The 22,306-nt window shown below is 46.4% G+C and overlaps 1 protein-coding gene across 1 annotated transcript in view; it reads right to left on the bottom strand.

Moving 5' to 3' along the window:
* The window catches only part of LOC109877047 (dystrophin-like), a 244,760-nt gene that overhangs the window by 220,504 nt on the left and 1,950 nt on the right, over nucleotides 1-22,306 (bottom strand). Inside the window, 2 exon segments of the mRNA XM_031813663.1 lie at nucleotides 2,397-2,575; nucleotides 19,078-19,196. Coding sequence (XP_031669523.1) covers nucleotides 2,397-2,575; nucleotides 19,078-19,196 — 298 coding nt within the window.

Here is a 22,306-nt window from a genome sequence, read left to right as displayed (position 1 = left end):
TCTCTCTCTCCCTATCCCTCTCTCTCCTCTCCGCCACATATCCATCAGTCATTATCACAATTTATAGTCCCACATCAATAGAATAGTGACTCAGAAAGATAGCAATTAAAGGAGTTAAGATAACATTATCATTAAATATTTGCTCACTGGGTATATTTCTACCTACAGCTACACTACGAAAGACCTTGACTATAACAGCTGAACCTGTGTGAACTGGGATGGAGGGTGTTGGATAACAACACTATACCAGGGATATGAGATGACAGCAGTGACATCACAGACAGATATGGATTTACGTCCCAAATGGGACCCTATTAGTGCACTGCTCTTAGACCAGAGGCCTTGGGAGGCCCAAGACCCTTCACTCCAGAGGCCCTGGGAGGCCCAAGACCCTTCACTCCAGAGGCCCTGGGAGGCCCAAGACCCCTCACTCCAGAGGCCCTGGGAGGCCCAAGACCCTTCACTCCAGATGCCCTGGGAGGCCCAAGACCCTTCACTCCAGATGCCCTGGGAGGCCCAAGACCCTTCACTCCAGATGCCCTGGAAGGCCCAAGACCCTTCACTCCAGATGCCCTGGGAGGCCCAAGACCCTTCACTCCAGATGCCCTGGAAGGCCCAAGACCCTTCACTCCAGAGTCCCTGGTCAGCAGTGCACTGTTCACAGTGATACGGCGTCACTGCAGCCTGGGGTTCGAGTCCCATAGGGGCAGTCGCATAATTGGCCCGGAGTCCCATAGGCAGTCGCATAATTGGCCCGGGAGTCCCATAGGGCAGCTCGCATAATTGGCCGGGAGTCCCATAGGGCAGTCGCATAATGGCCCGGGAGTCCCATAGGGCAGTCGCATAATGGGCCGGGAGTCCCATAGGGCAGTCGCATAATTGGCCCAGGAGTCCCATAGGGCAGCGTATAATTGGCCCGGGAGTCCCATAGGGCAGTCGCATAATTGGCCCGGGAGTCCCATAGGGCAGTCGCATAATTGGCCCGGGAGTCCCATAGGGCAGTCGCATAATTGGCCCGGGAGTCCCATAGGGCAGTCGCATAATTGGCCCGGGAGTCCCATAGGGCAGTCGCATAATTGGCCCGGGAGTCCCATAGGGCAGTCGCATAATTGGCCCGGGAGTCCCATAGGGCAGTCGCATAATTGGCCCGGGAGTCCATAGGGCAGTCGCATAACTAGCGACTCCTTGTGGCGGGCCGGGCGCCTGCAGGCTGATTCCGGTCGTCAGTTGAACGGCGTTTCCTCTGACACATTGGTGCAGCTTCCAAGTTAAGTGGGCAGTTGTTAAGAAGTGCGGCTTGGTGGGTCATGTTTCGGATGACGCGCGGTTCGACCTTCGCCTCTCCCGAGCCACGTTGGGGAGTTGCAGCGATGAGACAAGATCGTAATCACAACACCCGGGGGGGGGGGGGGCATTTGGGACGTGACTCTGAACACGTAGTGAACTAGCTGGAGGACAGACTGAGACCACAGCTGACAGACCCAGAGACCCAGTAGAACAGACAACATCATGTCACAACACAACAGCTGAACCAGAGAGAAATACCCACAGGGAGCAGGAACAATAAAACAGTCAACAACTCTGATTTAAAGTCCCAGCTGTTCCAGCTGCTAACGCCTAGTGATTTCTTCTGCTTCGGTTTGCATGGCGGCAGAGAGGAGAAGCACAGAGAAGGCATGCAGCCCCAGGGGACCTTGGGAAAGAAATGCCATCTCCCCATTCTGACAACGGCCGAGTAACATATAGATACAGACGGCCTGCACCCTATTCCCTATATAGTGCACTACTTTAGACCCTAGCACTATAAGCCCTGGTCAAAATTAGTGCACTATATAATGGAAGAGGGTGCTATTTGAGACACAGACCTGGATGCCATCTTAACCATGGCGATAGAGTCATCTTAGTCATGGTGACGATGGCGTGTTACTATGGTAATAAAATGCCATTCTACCGTGGTGACGTCCTTGACTTTACCACGGTAACAATGTCATCAGAGTCAATGAGCGGGTGGCAGCCCAAATCAAAGGGTTGCACATCAAGATGAAGACTGATACGGTAGGGACATAAACAAAGACAATGTACATGAAGTGGGAAATACTGTGACATCAGGATGACATGAGAGTGAGTATATGACTGGCTCCAGAATAAAAATGACTTCAATTGATACATTTATTTGGTGTGTGTATGTGTGTGTGTGTGTGTGTGTGTGTGTGTGTGTGTGTGTGTGTATGTGTTTGTGTTTGTGTGTGTATGTGTGTGCATATGTGTGTGTGTGTGCGTATGTGTGTGTGTGTGTGTGTTTGTGTGTGTGTGTGTGTGTGTGTGTGTGTGTGTGTATGTGTGTGTGTGTGTGTGTGTGTGTGTGTATGTGTGTGTGTGTATATGTGTGTGTGTACCTGTTGGGAGTAGCGTTGTTGGGTCTGGATGGTGAAGTGTTCCTCCTGCTTAACGACGGTCCGAGGCAGAGTCTCTACTTCCTGGATGGCCTCCATGGTTACGCCCTGAGGCAGCACTTGGAACAGAGACGTTATGTACATGATGACTGACTTCTTATCAGGGTGCAGCACCGCCACATCTAGAGGGGGAGAGGAGAGGGGGAGAATGAGAGAGGGGGGAGACAGAGAGAGAGAAAGAGAGGGAAGATGAGGGTGAGGGGGAGGGGGGATAGAGGAGAGAGAGAGGGAGGGAGAGAGAGAGACAGAAAGAGGAGAGAGAGAGAGAGAGAGAGAGAGAGAGAGAGAGAGAGATGGAGAGAGAGATAGAGATATGGGTAGGAGAGAAAGGCAGAGAGAGATAGAGAGAGAGGGAGGGAGAGAGAGATATGGGTAGGAGAGAAAGGCAGAGAGAGAGAGAGAGAGAGATAGAGAGAGAGGGAGGGAGAGGGAGAGAGAGAGATATGGGTAGGAGAGAAAGGCCGAGAGAGACAGAGAGAGAGGGAGGAGAGGGAGAGAGAGAGATATGGGTAGGAGAGAAAGGCAGAGAGAGATAGAGAGACAGAGAGAGTGAGACAGAGAAAGAACATAGGAGAGAGTGAGAGGAGAGTAGAGGGAAAAAGTGAGAGACTCAGTACCACTGACCACTAGACAATAAACCCCATTGAGAAGAGAGAGGAGTGCAGTGAAGGAGTGTAGAAGACAGTAATGTATTGTGTGTTTAAAGGTTCCTGTAGGTTCAGCAGGTTTAACATCTATGATTCATCAAAGAAGCCAGACAGTAATGCATCCCATATGGAACCCTATTCCCTTTACAGTGCACTATAGGTCATAGGGCTCTGGTCTAAAGTAGTGCACTATAGGTCATAGGGCTCTGGTCTAAAGTAGTGCACTATAGGTCATAGGGCTCTGGTCTAAAGTAGTGCACTATAGGTCATAGGGCTCTGGTCTAAAGTAGTGCACTATAGGTCATAGGGCTCTGGTCTAAAGTAGTGCACTATAGGTCATAGGGCTCTGGTCTAAAGTAGTGCACAATAGGTCATACGGCCCTGGTCTAAAGTAGTGCACTATAGGTAATAGGGCTCTGGTCTAAATTAGTGCACAATAGGTCATACGGCTCTGGTCTAAAGTAGTGCACTATAGGTCATAGGGCTCTGGTCTAAAGTAGTGCACTATATAGGGAATAGGATGTCATTTGGGACACAAAGAGTGAGATATCATCAGTGGCACGTCCTATAAAATCCTGGAGGATATGAACCATTAGAGGTGTACAGCATCATCATCTCTCATCAGCTCTCTTACAGTGTCCATGTTCTGTATCTATAAGAGGGTCTGGGTCTGTCTGAGGGACATGTCCTGCAGCAGAGTCTGTTTGGTATGGATCCACCTTTTATGTACTCTCTCTCTCTCTCTCTCTCTCTCTCTCTCTCTCTCCCTCTCTCTCTCTCTCCTCCCTCTCTCTCTCTCTTCTCCTCTCTCTCTTCTCCACTCTCCCTCTCTTCTCTCCCTCTCTTCTCCTCTCTCTCTCTCTCTCTCTCTCTCTCTCTCTCTCTCTCTCTCTCTCTCTCTCTCTCTCCTCCCCTCTCTCTCTCTCTCTCTCTCTCTCTCTCTCTCTCTCTCTCTCTCTCTCTCTCTCTTCTCCTCTCTCTCTTCTCCACTCTCCCTCTCTTCTCCTCTCTCTCTCTCTCTCTCTCTCTCTCTCTCTTCCTACTCTCTCTCTCTCTCTTCTCCTCTCTCTCTTCTCCACTCTCCCTCTCTTCTCTCCCTCTCTTCTCTCCCTCTCTTCTCCTCTCTCTCTCCTCCTCTCTCTCTCTCAATTCAATTCAAGGGCTTTATTGGCATGGGAAACATATGTTCACATTGCCAGTGCAAGTGAAGTAGATATTATACAAAAGTGAAATAAACAATAAAAATGAACAGTAAACATTACACTAGATATACAATAGATATTTCAAATGTCATATTATGTCTATATACAGTGTTGTAACGATGTGCAATAGTAAAGGACACAAGGGAAAATAAATAAGCATAAATATGGGTTGTATTTACAATGGTATTTGTTCTCCACTGGTTGCCCTTTTCGTGTGGCAACAGGTCACACATCTTGCTGCTGTGATGTCACACTGTGGTATTTCACCCAGTAGATATTGGGAGTTTATCAACATTGGATTTGTTTTCGAAATTCTTTGCGGATCTGTGTAATCTGAGGGAAATATGTGTCTCTAATATGGTCATACATTCGGCAGGAGGTTAGGAAGTGGAGCTCAGTTTCCTGTCTTCTCTTGAGAGCCAGGTCTGCCTACGGCGACCTTTCTCAATAGCAAGGCTATGCTCACTGAGTCTGTACATAGTCAAAGCTTTCCTTAAGTTTGGGTCAGTCACAGTGGTCAGGTATTCTGCCACTGTGTACTCTCTGTTTAGGGCCAAATAGCCCTAACTCTCTCTTTCTCCTACTCTCTCTGTCTGCTACTCTCTCTTTCTCCTACTTTCCCTGTCTCCTACTCTCTCGTTCTCCTACTCTCTCTTTCTCCTACTCTCTCTGTCTCCTACTCTCTCTGTCTGCTACTCTCTCTTTCTCCTACTCTCTCTGTCTCCAACTCTCTCGTTCTCCTACTCTCTAGTTCTCCTACTCTCTCGTTCTCCTACTCTCTCGTTCTCCTACTCTCTAGTTCTCCTACTCTCTAGTTCTCCTACTCTCTAGTTCTCCTACTCTCTAGTTCTCCTACTCTCTCTTTCTCCTACTCTCTCTTTCTCCTACTCTCTCTGTCTCCTCTCTCTTTCTCCTTCTCTCTCTTTATCCTACTTTCTTTCTCCTACTCTACTACTCTCTGTCTCCTACTCTCTAGTTCTTCTACTCTCTCTTTTTCCTACTCTCTCTGTCTCCTACTCTCTCGTTATCCTACTCTCTCGTTATCCTACTCTCTCATTATTCTACTCTCTAGTTCTCCTACTCTCTCTGTCTCACCTCTACATCTATCTCTATATGAGAACATACATAGGTTTTAATGCACTGGTATGAGAGGGTTTATGTCCCTGCCTGCAGCAGCAATGTGTGTCTGTATTCTGTCTGTAGTCTGTCTGTATTCTGTCTGAATCCTGTCTGTAGTCTGTCTGAATCCTGTCTGTATTCTGTCTGAATCCTGTCTGTAGTCTGCCTGAATCCTGTCTGTAGTCTGCCTGAATCCTGTCTGTATTCTGTCTGTATTCTGTCTGTAGTCTGTCTGAATCCTGTCTGTATTCTATATAAGACGCTCCCTGGTCTATTTTTACCTCTGTGTTTATTGCCTCATTCAGCCTGCTAATAACCTGGCCGACAGGAACCATTTGATATCTCATTACTGCTGATGAGACTCAATCACATTGACACAATCATCACAGACATGGCACTGCTTTCTCTGTTTCCCTCGTTCTCTCTCTCATCACAGACATGGACCTCTCTCTCCTTCTCTACAATACCTCTCCTCTCCACCTCTACCTCTCTACCTCCTCCTCTCTCTCCTTCTCTACAATACCTCTCCTCTCCACCTCTACCTCTCTACCTCCTCCTCTCTCTCCTTCTCTACAATACCTCTCCTCTCCACCTCTACCTCTCTACCTCCTCCTCTCTCTCCTTCTCTACAATACCTCTCCTCTCCACCTCTACCTCTCTACCTCCTCCTCTCTCTCCTTCTCTACAATAGCTCTCCTCTCCACCTCTACCTCTCTACCTCCTCCTCTCTCTCCTTCTCTACAATACCTCTCCTCTCCACCTCTACCTCTCTACCTCCTCCTCTCTCTCCTTCTCTACAATACCTCTCCACCTCTACCTCTCTCTCTACCTCGTCGTCTCTCTCCTTCTCTACAATACCTCTCCTCTCCACCTCTACCTCTCTCTCTACCTCGTCGTCTCTCTCCATCTCTACAATACCTCTCCTCTCCACCTCCTCTCTCTCCATCTCTACAATACCTCTCCTCTCTACCTCTTTCTCTCTACCTCCTCCTCCTCTCCATTACTACAATACCTCTCATCTCCTCTCTACCTTTCTCTCTACCTTGTCCTCTCTCTCCTTCTCTACAATACCTCTCCTCTCCACCACTCCCTCTCTCTACCTCTCCTTCTCCCTCTCTCTATTTCCCTCTCATCCTCTCTTCCTCTGTAGTCATGATGACGTTCAGAGGGACACATCATTGCGATAGAAAACAATGCCTCATCTATACAGAGCTGTGTGTGGAGTTGTAGCTGGCTGACATGCTGCTAGACTACAGCCACATCTGCCTTCATTAAGACCGTATCCACCAGCCACTGTAATGGATGGCACAGCAGTTAATAAAGACCAGAGTAATTGATGCCAGAGTCATCGATCACACCGCCGTTTTTCCCAGCACTGTTACTGCACAAAAGTTGAACTATTTTCCACTTGAGACGCCTGGAGCGCTTTGCCAAAGAATAGTCCACCCACACATCTGAAAACACTGGAATTAAAGGCTTCAGTGGTACTTTGAAAATACTCAACCCCCCCCCCCCCCCCCCCCCCCCCACCTAATCCATCACACAGAGGTAACTGGAGACCAGAATAATGGGAACCATAGAAACTGATGGATGGCAGGGTGGTGTGTTGAGCCCAGAGGGAAGATAAGCGGTTGGTAGAAGGAGAGAGAGAGTGCAGTTTAGTTGATGCTGAGGTAGAATCACACAAGGGGTACGTCTGAAATTATGCTTTACTCCAAATATAGTGAACTACTTTTGAGTGAGTCAATATGTGGGTCCTGATCAAAAGTAGTGCACAACACAGGGAATAAGGTGCCATTTAGGATATAACCCAACGAATACCCTATTCCCTATATAGTGCACTACTTTAGACCAGGGCTCTATTCCCTATATAGTGCCCTACTTTAGACCAGGGCCCTATTTAGGATGCACCTTGTCTTTATAGTCTCCCATCGGAGTGTGAGGTAGCTAGACATGTTAATGAAGGCCTCAGCTGCAGCTCCAACTGGCTCTGTGCTGATTCAGTCTGTTCAGTAGACAGACAGACAGACATCACCACAACATCCCTCAGCCTCTAGCCTCATCAACCCTCACTCTTTCTCTCTGTGCCCCTACACTCACCCCCTCTCTCTCTGTGCCCCTACACTCACCACCTCTCTCTGTGCCCCTACACTCACCACCTCTCTCTGTGCCCCTACACTCACCCCCCCTCTCTCTGTGCCCCTACACTCACCCCCTCTCTCTCTGTGCCCCTACACTCACCCCCCCTCTCTCTGTGCCCCTACACTCACCCCCTCTCTCTCTGTGCCCCTACACTCACCCCCTCTCTCTCTGTGCCCCTACACTCACCACCTCTCTCTGTGCCCCTACACTCACCCCCCCTCTCTCTGTGCCCCTTCACCCCCTCTCTCTCTGTGCCCCTACACTCACCCCCCCTCTCTCTGTGCCCCTACACTCACCTCCTCTCTCTCTGTACCCCTACACTCACCCTCTCTCTCTCTGTGCCCCTACACTCACCCCCCCTCTCTCTGTGCCCCTACACTCACCCCCTCTCTCTCTGTGCCCCTACACTCACCCCCTCTCTCTCTGTGCCCCTACACTCACCACCTCTCTCTGTGCCCCTACACTCACCCCCTCTCTCTCTGTGCCCCTACACTCACCACCTCTCTCTCTGTGCTGATTCAGTCTGTTCAGTAGACAGACAGACAGACATCACCACAACATCCCTCAGCCTCATCAACCCTCACTCTTTCTCTCTGTGCCACTACACTCACCACCTCTCTCTCTCTCTCTGTCTCTCTCTCTCTCTCTCTCTCTCGCCAAGCATGTGCAAAGCTGTCACCAAGGCAAAAGGTGGCTACTTTGAAGAATCTAAAATGTAAAATATATTTGTTTTAACACTTTTTTGGTTACTACGTGATTCCATGTGTGTTAATTCACGGTTTTGATGTCTTCACTATTATTCTACAATGTAGAAAATAGTAAAAATAAAGAAAAACCTTTCATTAAGTAGGTGTGTCCAAACCTTTCATTAAGTACATCTGGTACTGAATACCTCATCACATTCTATCTGACATCTACAGACAGTTCCTTGGACTTCATGGTAGTTTCTGCTCTGACATGCACTGTCAACTGTGGGACCTCTCTCTCTCTCTCTCTCTCTCTCTCTCTCTCAATTCAATTAAATTCAATTCAAGGGCTTTATTGGCATGGGAAACATGTGTTAACATTGCCAAAGCAAGTGAGGTAGACAACATACAAAGTGAATATATAAAGTGAAAAACAACCAAAATTAACAGTAAACATTACACATACAGAAGTTTCAAAACAGTAAAGACATTACAAATGTCATATTATATATATAACAGTGTTCTAACAATGTACAAATGGCTAAAGGACACAAGATAAAATAAATAAGCATAAATATGGGTTGTATTTACAATGGTGTTTGTTCTTCACTGGTTGCCCTTTTCTCGTGGCAACAGGTCACAAATCTTGCTGCTGTGATGGCACACTGTGGAATTTCACCCAGTAGATATGGGAGTTTTTCAAAATTGGATTTGTTTTCGAATTCTTTGTGGATCTGTGTAATCTGAGGGAAATATGTCTCTCTAATATGGTCATACATTGGGCAGGAGGTTAGGAAGTGCAGCTCAGTTTCCACCTCATTTTGTGGGCAGTGAGCACATAGCCTGTCTTCTCTTGAGAGCCATGTCTGCCTACGGCGGCCTTTCTCAATAGCAAGGCTATGCTCACTGAGTCTGTACATAGTCAAGGCTTTCCTTAATTTTGGGTCAGTCACAGTGGTCAGGTATTCTGCCGCTGTGTACTCTCTGTGTAGGGCCAAATAGCATTCTAGTTTGCTCTGTTTTTTTGTTAATTCTTTCCAATGTGTTAAGTAGTTATCTTTTTGTTTTCTCATGATTTGGTTGGGTCTAATTGTGCTGCTGTCCTGGGGCTCTGTGGTGTGTGTTTGTGTTTGTGAACAGAGCCCCAGGACCAGCTTGCTTAGGGGACTCTTCTCCAGGTTCATCTCTCTGTAGGTGATGGCTTTGTTATGGAAGGTTTGTGAATCGCTTCCTTTTAGGTGGTTGTAGAATTTAACAGCTCTTTTCTGGATTTTGATAATTAGTGGGTATCGGCCTAATTCTGCTCTGCATGCAGTATTTGGTGTTCTACGTTGTACACGGAGGATATTTTTGCAGAATTCTGCGTGCAGAGTCTCAATTTGGTGTTTGTCCCATTTTGTGAAGTCTTGGTTGGTGAGCGGACCCCAGACCTCACAACCATAAAGGGCAATGGGCTCTATGACTGATTCAAGTATTTTTAGCCAAATCCTAATTGGTATGTTGAAATTTATGTTTCTTTTGATGGCATAGAATACCCTTCTTGCCTTGTCTCTCAGATCGTTCACAGCTTTGTGGAAGTTACCTGTGGTGCTGATGTTTAGGCCAAGGTATGTATAGTTTTTTGTGTGCTCTAGGGCAACAGTGTCTAGATGGAATTTGTATTTGTGGTCCTGGTGACTGGACCTTTTATTTCTCTCTCTCTCTCTGACATTTGACATTGGAGTATTTGCGTCATTTGCAAATTTGTGTTTCTGTCTTGACTCCCCCCCCATCTCTCTGTCTCTCTCTGTCTCTGTCTCTGTCTGTCTCTCTCTCTCTCTCTCTCTCTCTCTCTCTCTCTCTCTCTCTCTCTCTCTCTCTCTCTCTCTCTCTCTCTCTCTCTCTCTCTCTCTCTCTCTCTCTCTCTCTCTCTCTCTCTCTCTCTCTCTCTCTCTCTCTCTCTCTCTCTCTCTCTCTCTCCCTCTCTCTCTCTGTTCCCCTGTCACTTTCTCCTTCCCTCTCTGTCTCTCTTTCCCTCTCTCTACCTCTCTCTCTCTGATCTCTCTCTTACACTGTACCTCTCTCTCTCTGAGGACAAACGATGATGTAGTGAGGGCAGTGTGTGTCCCTGACTGTAAACCCTACAGATCTGTCTCTCTGATAATAACTGACAGAGACAGATCACATTGAGAGCATCACATATCACACACACTGCCACCAGAGCAATATACATGAATCACACACACACACACACACACACACACACACACACACACACACACACACACACACACACACACACACACACACACACACACACACACACACACACACACACACACACACACACACACACACACACACACACACTGGGAGCCACCAGGCAATATATATCACCAAGCCACTAGGGTGGGCTATATCAATAGCCACTCAGGAGGAGGAGGACTGATATATTTCACACAGCTAACAGAAGCAACATACTGTATATCACATGACCACATGGGACAAATATATCACCTAGATTCCTAGAAATAAGAGGGAGATACAACTCCCACTCCTATAGTGGGATGATATAGGATGACGTATCACTCAACCACAACAGCTATATCAACTAGAAATAAGAGGGAGATACAACTCCCACTCCTATAGTGGGATGATATAGGATGACGTATCACTCAACCACAACAGCTATATCAACTAGAAATAAGAGGGAGATACAACTCCCACTCCTATAGTGGGATGATATAGGATGACGTATCACTCAACCACAACAGTTATACCAACTAGAAATAAGAGGGAGATACAACTCCCACTCCTATAGTGGGATGATATAGGATGACGTATCACTCAACCACAACAGCTATATCAACTAGAAATAAGAGGGAGATACAACTCCCACTCCTATAGTGGGATGATATAGGATGACGTATCACTCAACCACAAGTTATATCAACTAGAAATAAGAGGGAGATACAACTCCCACTCCTATAGTGGGATGATATAGGATGACGTATCACTCAACCACAACAGCTATATCAACTAGAAATAAGAGGGAGATACAACTCCCACTCCTATAGTGGGATGATATAGGATGACGTATCACTCAACCACAACAGCTATATCAACTAGAAATAAGAGGGAGATACAACTCCCACTCCTATAGTGGGATGATATAGGATGACGTATCACTCAACCACAACAGCTATATCAACTAGAAATAAGAGGGAGATACAACTCCCACTCCTATAGTGGGATGATATAGGATGACGTATCACTCAACCACAACAGCTATATCAACTAGAAATAAGAGGGAGATACAACTCCCACTCCTATAGTGGGATGATATAGGATGACCTATCACTCAACCACAACAGTTATATCAACTAGAAATAAGAGGGAGATACAACTCCCACTCCTATAGTGGGATGATATAGGATGACGTATCACTCAACCACAACAGTTATACCAACTAGAAATAAGAGGGAGATACAACTCCCACTCCTATAGTGGGATGATATAGGATGACGTATCACTCAACCACAACAGTTATATCAACTAGAAATAAGAGGGAGATACAACTCCCACTCCTATAGTGGGATGATATAGGATGACGTATCACTCAACCACAACAGCTATATCAACTAGAAATAAGAGGGAGATACAACTCCCACTCCTATAGTGGGATGATATAGGATGACGTATCACTCAACCACAAGTTATATCAACTAGAAATAAGAGGGAGATACAACTCCCACTCCTATAGTGGGATGATATAGGATGACGTATCACTCAACCACAACAGCTATATCAACTAGAAATAAGAGGGAGATACAACTCCCACTCCTATAGTGGGATGATATAGGATGACGTATCACTCAACCACAACAGCTATATCAACTAGAAATAAGAGGGAGATACAACTCCCACTCCTATAGTGGGATGATATAGGATGACGTATCACTCAACCACAACAGTTATATCAACTAGAAATAAGAGGGAGATACAACTCCCACTCCTATAGTGGGATGATATAGGATGACGTATCACTCAACCACAACAGTTATATCAACTAGAAATAAGAGGGAGATACAACTCCCACTCCTATAGTGGGATGATATAGGATGACGTATCACTCAACCACAAGTTATATCAACTAGAAATAAGAGGGAGATACAACTCCCACTCCTATAGTGGGATGATATAGGATGACGTATCACTCAACCACAAGTTATATCAACTAGAAATAAGAGGGAGATACAACTCCCACTCCTATAGTGGGATGATATAGGATGACGTATCACTCAACCACAACAGTTATATCAACTAGAAATAAGAGGGAGATACAACTCCCACTCCTATAGTGGGATGATATAGGATGACGTATCACTCAACCACAACAGTTATATCAACTAGAAATAAGAGGGAGATACAACTCCCACTCCTATAGTGGGATGATATAGGAAAAAAACTCTCTCTCTCTCTCTCTCCTCTCTCTCTCTCTCTCTCTCTCTCTCTCTCTCTCTCTCTCTCTCTCTCTCTTCTCTCTCTCTCTCTCTCTCTCTCTCTTCTCTCTCTCTCTCTCTCTCTCTCTCTCTCTCTCTCTCTCTCTCTCTCTCTCTCTCTCTCTCTCTCTCTCTCTCTCTCTGTTGCCACTGCTGCAAAAAATGATGTAATTTTAAATCTATATATATTTATATTTCCGCCTCTTTGAAATGGATCTTCCTTTGGTTCAACGACTGGAAGTCTATGGGAACAGCTAGCATGTTAATGCACTATCATTAGTAGCAATGTACCCCCTGTTATTATTCAAACAGCTGTGGTTATATCATAACATCAGAAACATACCACCCTCAAGGACATCACAATCACCAATCAGAACATGACTGGGCATAACATCACAATCGCCAATCAGAACATGACTGGGCATAACATCACAATCACCAATCAGAACATGACTGGGCATAACATCACAATCGCCAATCAGAACATGACTGGGCATAACATCACAATCACCAATCAGAACATGACTGGGCATAACATCACAATCACCAATCAGAACATGACTGGGCATAACATCACAATCACCAATCAGAACATGACTGGGCATAACATCACAATCACCAATCAGAACATGACTGGGCATAACATCACAATCGCCAATCAGAACATGACTGGGCATAACATCACAATCACCAATCAGAACATGACTGGGCATAACATCACAATCGCCAATCAAAACATGACTGGGCATAACATCACAATCGCCAATCAGAACATGACTGGGCATAACATCACAATCACCAATCAGAACATGACTGGGCATAACATCACAATCACCAATCAGAACATGACTGGGCATAACATCACAATCACCAATCAGAACATGACTGGGCATAACATCACAATCACCAATCAGAACATGACTGGGCATAACATCACAATCACCAATCAGAACATGAATGGGCAGGGCATACCAATGACATCACCGATCATAACATGATTGGGCAGGGCATGACAATGACATCCCCCAATCATAACATTACTGGGCAGGGATTAATAATGACATCACCAATCATAACATGACTGGGCAGGGCATAACAATGACATCACCGATCATAACATCCTCAATAAGCCCAGTTATTAATGCAATTCATATCTCCCAGATTTTCTCTTCTCATGGCCAAGGTGACCAGAATCTACTAGGCCGTAGCCAATCAGCATTCTGCTCCACCATATTCCATTGGTGTATAGTTAGCGCTCTGTGATTGGGACTATTTAACGTCTCAATGAGAGCATGACACCAGTGTCATAATTGATTAGGACGGGGCAGATGACAATCTGTCCACTGAATACTAATCCATACTGGACCATGGGACTACACCACAGTGCACAATATACTGTGGTACCATGGACCTAACACCATGGCTCAACAACACCATGGACCGAACACCATGGACCTAACACCATGGACCTAACACCATGGACCTAACACCACGGACCTAACACCATGCCTCAACACCACCATGGACCTAACACCATGGACCTAACACCACGGACCTAACACCATGGACCTAACACCATGGACCTAACACCATGGACCTAACACCATGGACCTAACACCACGGACCTAACACCATGGACCTAACACCATGGACCTAACACCACGGACCTAACACCACGGACCTAACACCATGGACCTAATACCATGGACCTAACACCACGGACCTAACACCATGGACCTAACACCATGGACCTAACACCATGGACCTAACACCATGGACCTAACACCATGGCTCAACAACACCACGGACCTAACACCATGGACCTAACACCATGGACCTAACACCATGGACCTAACACCACGGACCTAACACCATGGACCTAACACCATGGACCTAACACCACGGACCTAACACCATGGACCTAACACCATGGACCTAACACCATGGACCTAATACCATGGACCTAACACCTCGGACCTAACACCATGGACCTAACACCATGGACCTAACACCATGGACCTAACACCATGGACCTAACACCATGGCTCAACAACACCACGGACCTAACACCATGGACCTAACACCATGGACCTAACACCATGGACCTAACACCATGGACCTAACACCATGGCTCAACAACACCATGGACCTAACACCATGGACCTAACACCATGGCTCAACAACACCATGGACCTAACACCATGTCCCTAACACCATGGACCTAACACCATGGACCTAACACTATGGACCTAACACCATGGACCTAACACCATGGACCTAACACCATGGCTCAACAACACCATGGACCTAACACCATGCCTCAACACCACCATGGACCTAACACCATGCCTCAACACCACCATGGACCTAACACCATGGCTCAACAACACCATGGACCTAACAGTCTTGGAGTGTGGAATCAGATTGGTCGGACCAGCGTTGAACAGACCTCAGCGCGAGAGCTTCTTGTTTTAGTTTCTGTCTGTAGGCAGGGAGCAACAAAATGGAGTCGTGGTCAGCTTTTCCGAAAGGAGGTCGGGGGAGGGCCTTATATGCGTCACGGAAGTTAGAATAACAATGATCCAGGGTTTTACCAGCCCTGGTTGCGCAATCGATATGCTGATACAATTTAGGGAGTCTTGTTTTCAGATTAGCCTTGTTAAAATCCCCAGCTACAATGAATGCAGCCTCAGGATATGTGGTTTCCAGTTTGCAAAGAGTCAACTAAATAAATAAATAAACAGTTGTATTCATTCATGTTTTATTGACAAATGCCAATACAAAACATAAGGTCCACCAAAGCAAAAACAAGTACAGAATGTAGAAGAACCCCTTACAGTATTATAGACACTATGATCCTGGGATTTCCTATGTAGAAGAACCCCTTACAGTATTATAGACACTATGATCCTGGGATTTCCTATGTAGAAGAACCCCTTACAGTATTATAGACACTATGATCCTGGGATTTCCTATGTAGAAGAACCCCTTACAGTATTATAGACACTATGTCCTGGGATTTACTATGTAGAAGAACCCCTTACAGTATTATAGACACTATGTCCTGGGATTTCCTATGATCTATGTAGAAGAACCCCTTACAGTATTATAGACACTATGATCCTGGGATTTCCTATGTAGAAGAAACCCTTACAGTATTATAGACACTATGTCCTGGGATTTCCTATGATCTATGTAGAAGAACCCCTTACAGTATTGTAGACACTATGATCCTGGGATTTCCTGTGTAGAAGAACCCCTTACAGTATTATAGACACTATGATCCTGGGACTTCCTATGTAGAAGAACCCCTTACAGTATTATAGACACTATGATCCTGGGACTTCCTATGTAGAAGAACCCCTTACAGTATTATAGACACTATGATCCTGGGATTTACTATGTAGAAGAACCCCTTACAGTATTATAGACACTATGATCCTGGGACTTCCTATGTAGAGGAACCCCTTACAATATTATAGACACTATGATCCTGGGATTTCCTATGTAGAAGAAACCCTTACAGTATTATAGACACTATGATCCTGGGACTTCCTATGTAGAGGAACCCCTTACAGTATTATAGACACTATGATCCTGGGATTTCCTATGTAGAAGAACCCCTTACAGTATTATAGACTCTATGTCCTGGGATTTCCTATGATCTATGTAGAAGAACCCCTTACAGTATTATAGACTCTATGTCCTGGGATTTCCTATGTAGAAGAACCCCTTACACTATGTCCTGGGATTTCCTATGATCTATGTAGAAGAACCCCTTACAGTATTATAGACACTATGTCCTATGATCTGCTATGTGGAAGAACCTTACCTTCTAGCGACTCTTCTGTAGCTTGTGAGGTCATAGACCTAAACATGTCACACGTGCGTGTTCCTGAGAGCCTCAGCTTTTCAGAGATCGCTTTAAATAGTTTGTAGCTCAAACCAATCTGACTCAACAGACTTTTTTCTCTCACAAACACAGCTCTAACTCAGCCCCCGTTACATGATCCAATGTTCTGTAGCCCAAACATACGATGTGTATCCTTTCCTGTAGTCAAATGACCAAATCACCCTCATGTGGAATCATGGGTTTCTATGTCAACGGCTTAGTTATAAACTCAAAAAACTCAAAACTCAAAACGTAAGACATTTCAACTCTTTATCTGACATGATACAGGTGTCTTCTGTTGTTAAGCCCATAACCATGTGTGTGAGGTGGATACTGTTGTTAAGCCCATAACCATGTGTGTGATGTGGATACTGTTGTTAAACCCATAACCATGTGTGTGAGGTATCTTCTGTTGTTAAGCCCATAACCATGTGTGTGAGGTGGATACTGTTGTTAAACCCATAACCATGTGTGTGAGGTGGATACTGTTGTTAAGCCCATAACCATGTGTGTGAGGTGGATACTGTTGTTAAGCCCATAACCATGTGTGTGAGGTGGATACTGTTGTTAAACCCATAACCATGTGTGTGAGGTGGATACTGTTGTTAAGCCCATAACCATGTGTGTGAGGTGGATACTGTTGTTAAACCCATAACCATGTGTGTGAGGTGGATACTGTTGTTAAACCCATAACCATGTGTGTGAGGTGGATACTGTTGTTAAACCCATAACCATGTGTGTGAGGTGGATACTGTTGTTAAACCCATAACCATGTGTGTGAGGTAGATACTGTTGTTAAGCCCATAACCATGTGTGTCAGGTGGATACTGTTGTTAAGCCCATAACCATGTGTGTGAGGTGGATACTGTTGTTAAACCCATAACCATGTGTGTGAGGTGGATACTGTTGTTAAACCCATAACCATGTGTGTGAGGTGGATACTGTTGTTAAGCCCATAACCATGTGTGTGAGGTGGATACTGTTGTTAAGCCCATAACCATGTGTGTCAGGTGGATACTGTTGTTAAACCCATAACCATGTGTGTGAGGTGGATACTGTTGTTAAGCCCATAACCATGTGTGTGAGGTGGATACTGTTGTTAAGCCCATAACCATGTGTGTGAGGTGGATACTGTTGTTAAGCCCATAACCATGTGTGTCAGGTGGATACTGTTGTTAAGCCCATAACCATGTGTGTGAGGTGGATACTGTTGTTAAGCCCATAACCATGTGTGTGAGGTGGATACTGTTGTTAAGCCCATAACCATGTGTGTGAGGTGGATACTGTTGTTAAGCCCATAACCATGTGTGTCAGGTGGATACTGTTCTTACAAAGTAGATTTGTTTAAGACGACCAAGAAACAGTCTGATTGGCCCTGATTTAGCCCACTGCATTAAAAGGTTTTAAAAGGGGTTGGAAGTCCTAAATCACGCCGACGTGACCACGGTGAGATTCACTGGCTTAAACAACAGCACAGGGTAATACTGTAACTATTCCTCACTTTGGAGCCCAAGTTAAGACTGTAAATACGGCCCCATACTGACATCATATGGGCTTCTGGTTAATGTCGTAGTAATAAGATGCCGAGGGGTTTCAGATGACATTATATTATAAACGGTCTCCATACAGAAGTCTCTTCCTCTCAGCGTCCAGCAGTCTGTGCCCAGGGGTCGCTCCGCCTTACTGAAGGGTTAGAGGTCAGGCTTAGGGTCTGGGTTAGGGGCCAGGGTTAGGGTCTGGGTTAGGGGCCAGGGTTAGGGTCTGGGTTAGGGGCCAGGGTTAGGGTCTGGGTTAGGGTCTGGGTTAGGGGCCAGGCTTAGGGTCTGGGTTAGGGGTCAGGCTTAGGGTCTGGGTTAGGGGTCAGGCTTAGGCTCTGGGTTAGGGGCCAGGGTTAGGGTCTGGGTTAGGGGCCAGGGTTAGGGGCCAGGGTTAGGGTCTGGGTTAGGGGCCAGGCTTAGGATCTGGGTTAGGGGTCAGGGTTAGGGGTCTGGATTAGGGTCTGGGTTAGGGGCCAGGGTCAGGGTTAGGGTCTGGGTTAGGGGTCAGGGTCTGGGTTAGGGGTCAGGGTCTGGGTTAGGGGTCAGGGTTAGGGTCTGGGTTAGGGGTCAGGGTTAGGGTCTGGGTTAGGGGCCAGGGTTAGGGGTTAGGGTCTGGGGTCAGGGTCTGGGTTAGGGGTCAGGGTTAGGGGTCAGGGTTAGGGTCTGGGTTAGGGTCTGGGTTAGGGGTCAGGGTTAGGGTCTGGGTTAGGGGTCAGGTTTGGGGTCTGGGTTAGGGGTCAGGGTTAGGGTCTGAGTTATGGGTCAGGGTCTGGGTTAGGGGTCAGGTTTAGGGTCTGGGTTAGGGGTCAGGTTTAGGGTCTGTGTTAGAGGTCAGGTTTAGGGTCTGGGTTAGGGGTCAGGTTTAGGGTCTGGGTTAGGGGTCAGGGTTAGGGTCTGCGTAGGGTCAGGGATCTTACCCTCAGCATCCAGCAGTCTGTCTATGCCCAGGGTTTGCTCAGCCTTGCTGAAGGCGTGATCCAATCTCTCCATGGCACTCTTCTGCTTCTCCACAATGCTCCAATCAAACAGCTCGGGCCTGCAGGGGGCAGGAACAGAATGAGCCAATCAGATTCATCCTCTAACATCCTCTAGCCAATCAGACCACTCTGTTCCAGACTAAATGCCAACAGGTAAAGGAGTAGAAGAGCTGATTGGATGATGACTGGGCAGATTAGAGCATTTCTTATTGAATCCTGTTCTGAGGCCAGACACAAATGTGCAATCTTTGCCTTGAGCCAGATAAAATAAGGAAAACCCACTGAGGAATTTGGGGGCTAACATCTGACCTGCGACCTGTGGATGAGTGTTATGGATGAATGTCTCTGACCTGACTCGCCCGATTAAGATTTAACATAGTGAAAACTAACGAAATGTTGATTTTCTCTATCAGGAAAGGATGGTGTGTCCACGACCAAGTATTCTGATGAGTTTAACAATGATTCTGTATCTCTCCCTGTGAAATGCTTCCTGAGGCCGGCTGCCTTGGGAGAGCAGTGAGTCAAACTCTGCAGGTCTATAAAGGAACCAGAAAACAGATGTTAAGAGAGCTCCCAATTCAAATCAAATGTCATTTGTCACGTGCACGGAATACAACAGGTGTAGTAGACCTTACAGTGAAATGCTTACTGACAGGCTCTTGCCTATAAACAGGAGGTACCGGTACAGAGTCAATGTGCAGGGGCACCGCTTAGTGGAGGTAATTGAGGTAATATGTACATGTAGGTAGAGTTAAAGTGACAGTGCATAGATAATAAACAGAGAGCAACAGCAGCACAACAGAGAGGGTAGAGGGGACGACAATGCAGATAGTCTGGGTGGCCATTTGATTAACTCTTCAGGAGTCTTATCTCTTGGGTGTAGAAGCTGTTAAGAAGCGTTTTGGACCTAGACTTAAGGGCCAATGAAGTAAGGCCTGGACATTAGTTTGTTTTTGCCCTATGTTTTACACACACAACCCACCCATCTATACTGATGTATTATGTGTTAGTGGTGTTGATACAGTGGGTGATGTATAATGTGTTGATACAGAGGGTGATGTATAATGTGTTGATACAGAGGGTGATGTATAATGTGTTGATACAGAGGGTGATGTATAATGTGTTGATACAGCGGGTGATGTATTATGTGTTGATACAGAGGGTGATGTATAATGTGTTAGTGGTGTTGATACAGAGGGTGATGTATAATGTGTTAGTGGTGTTGATACAGAGGGTGATGTATTATGTGTTAGTGGTGTTGATACAGAGGGTGATGTATTATGTGTTGATACAGAGGGTGATGTAGTATGTGTTGATACAGAGGGTGATGTATAATGTGTTGATACAGTGGGTGATGTATAATGTGTTGATACAGTGGGTGATGTAGTATGTGTTGATACAGAGGGTGATGTATAATGTGTTGATACAGAGGGTGATGTAGTATGTGTTGATACAGAGGGTGATGTATAATGTGTTGATACAGAGGGTGATGTATTATGTGTTGATACAGCGGGTGATGTAGTATGTGTGGACTTGTTATTGGGTTTGAGTTGGTTCTTCACGGGCGAGAAAGGATGCACCTTAAAGGACACGTAAATAACAGCTTCTGAAGTCTACTGTCACGAATTCTGATGGGAATTGTACTGAAAAACAATGTGTTGTTTTGAACATGTTAAAATATTTAGTCTCAGTAAAGGAGAAGAAAGGGAAAGAGCTGAGGATCAGCTAGCAGGTTCTACCCACAGGAACTAAAGCAGCGTTCTACCCCTTCTTTCATTTCCTGTAACCTTTAACCTCTGTGTTCTCCTGCGCCTGACTTCCTGCCACCTGCACACACGTTGTTACAACTGGGAAAAGCGAATGGTAGAAATGTAAGATAAATCAGGTTCATGTTAACGTTAGCAGGATATATACGGTATATTCATTTCTCCCTGTATGCTTCAGGGTCCCTGCCTCTGCACAACCTCGCTTCAGGGTCCCTGCCTCTACACAACCTCGCTTCAGGGTCACTGCCTCTGCACAACCTCGCTTCAGGGTCACTGCCTCTGCACAACCTCGCTTCAGGGTCACTGCCTCTGCACAACCTCGCTTCAGGGTCACTGCCTCTACACAACCTCACTTCAGGGTCCCTGCCTCTACACAACCTCACTTCAGGGTCCCTGCCTCTACACAACCTCACTTCAGGGTCACTGCCTCTACACAACCTCGCTTCAGGGTCACTGCCTCTACACAACCTCGCTTCAGGGACCCTGCCTCTGCACAACCTCGCTTCAGGGTCACTGCCTCTACACAACCTCACTTCAGGCTCACTGCCTCTACACAACCTCGCTTCAGGGTCCCTGCCTCTACACAACCTCGCTTCAGGGACCCTGCCTCTGCACAACCTCGCTTCAGGGTCACTGCCTCTACACAACCTCACTTCAGGCTCACTGCCTCTACACAACCTCACTTCAGGTTCACTTGTTATGCCTTGTCCAGCGCATTTATTCAAATGAAGTAGCCTAGTTTAGCCCCGTTCTCCCGCGACCTGCTATGCCTTGTTAGAATGATGAATGAGAGACCAGACTCTCATATCATCAAAACACATCATTCTAGCTGCATATTAAACCAGAGGTTGACCCCTCTCTGAGGATAGGACTCACTATAAAACAGCACTTAGACAGCATTAATGCCCTAAGTGACATTCCTAAGGCAGAAGGCTTTCATTTAGCTATCGGCTCTTTAAAGTGAGGTCACTCTGGCCTTTTTGGCTTATGTTTTAAACAGGGAGGCTGTTTAAACAGCACTTGGAGGCCGTATGTTTTAACCAGGGCCCGGGCACTCGGGAGGCCGTATGTTTTGACCAGGGCCCGGGCACTTGGAGGCCGTATGTTTTAACCAGGGCCCGGGCACTCGGGAGGCCGTATGTTTTGACCAGGGCCCGGGCACTCGGGAGGCCGTATGTTTTGACCAGGGCCCGGGCACTCGGGAGGCCGTATGTTTTAACCAGGGCCCGGGCACTCGGGAGGCCGTATGTTTTAACCAGGGCCCGGGCACTCGGGAGGCCGTATGTTTTAACCAGGGCCCGGGCACTTGGAGGCCGTATGTTTTAACCAGGGCCCGGGCACTCGGGAGGCCGTATGTTTTAACCAGGGCCCGGGCACTCGGGAGGCCGTATGTTTTGACCAGG

The sequence above is a fragment of the Oncorhynchus kisutch genome, unplaced genomic scaffold (genome assembly GCF_002021735.2).
Source record: "Oncorhynchus kisutch isolate 150728-3 unplaced genomic scaffold, Okis_V2 Okis05a-Okis16b_hom, whole genome shotgun sequence".
Lineage (NCBI taxonomy): Eukaryota > Metazoa > Chordata > Actinopteri > Salmoniformes > Salmonidae > Oncorhynchus > Oncorhynchus kisutch.
Note: the sequence above shows the minus strand (reverse complement) of the source record. Positions and strands in the feature narration are given on the sequence as shown.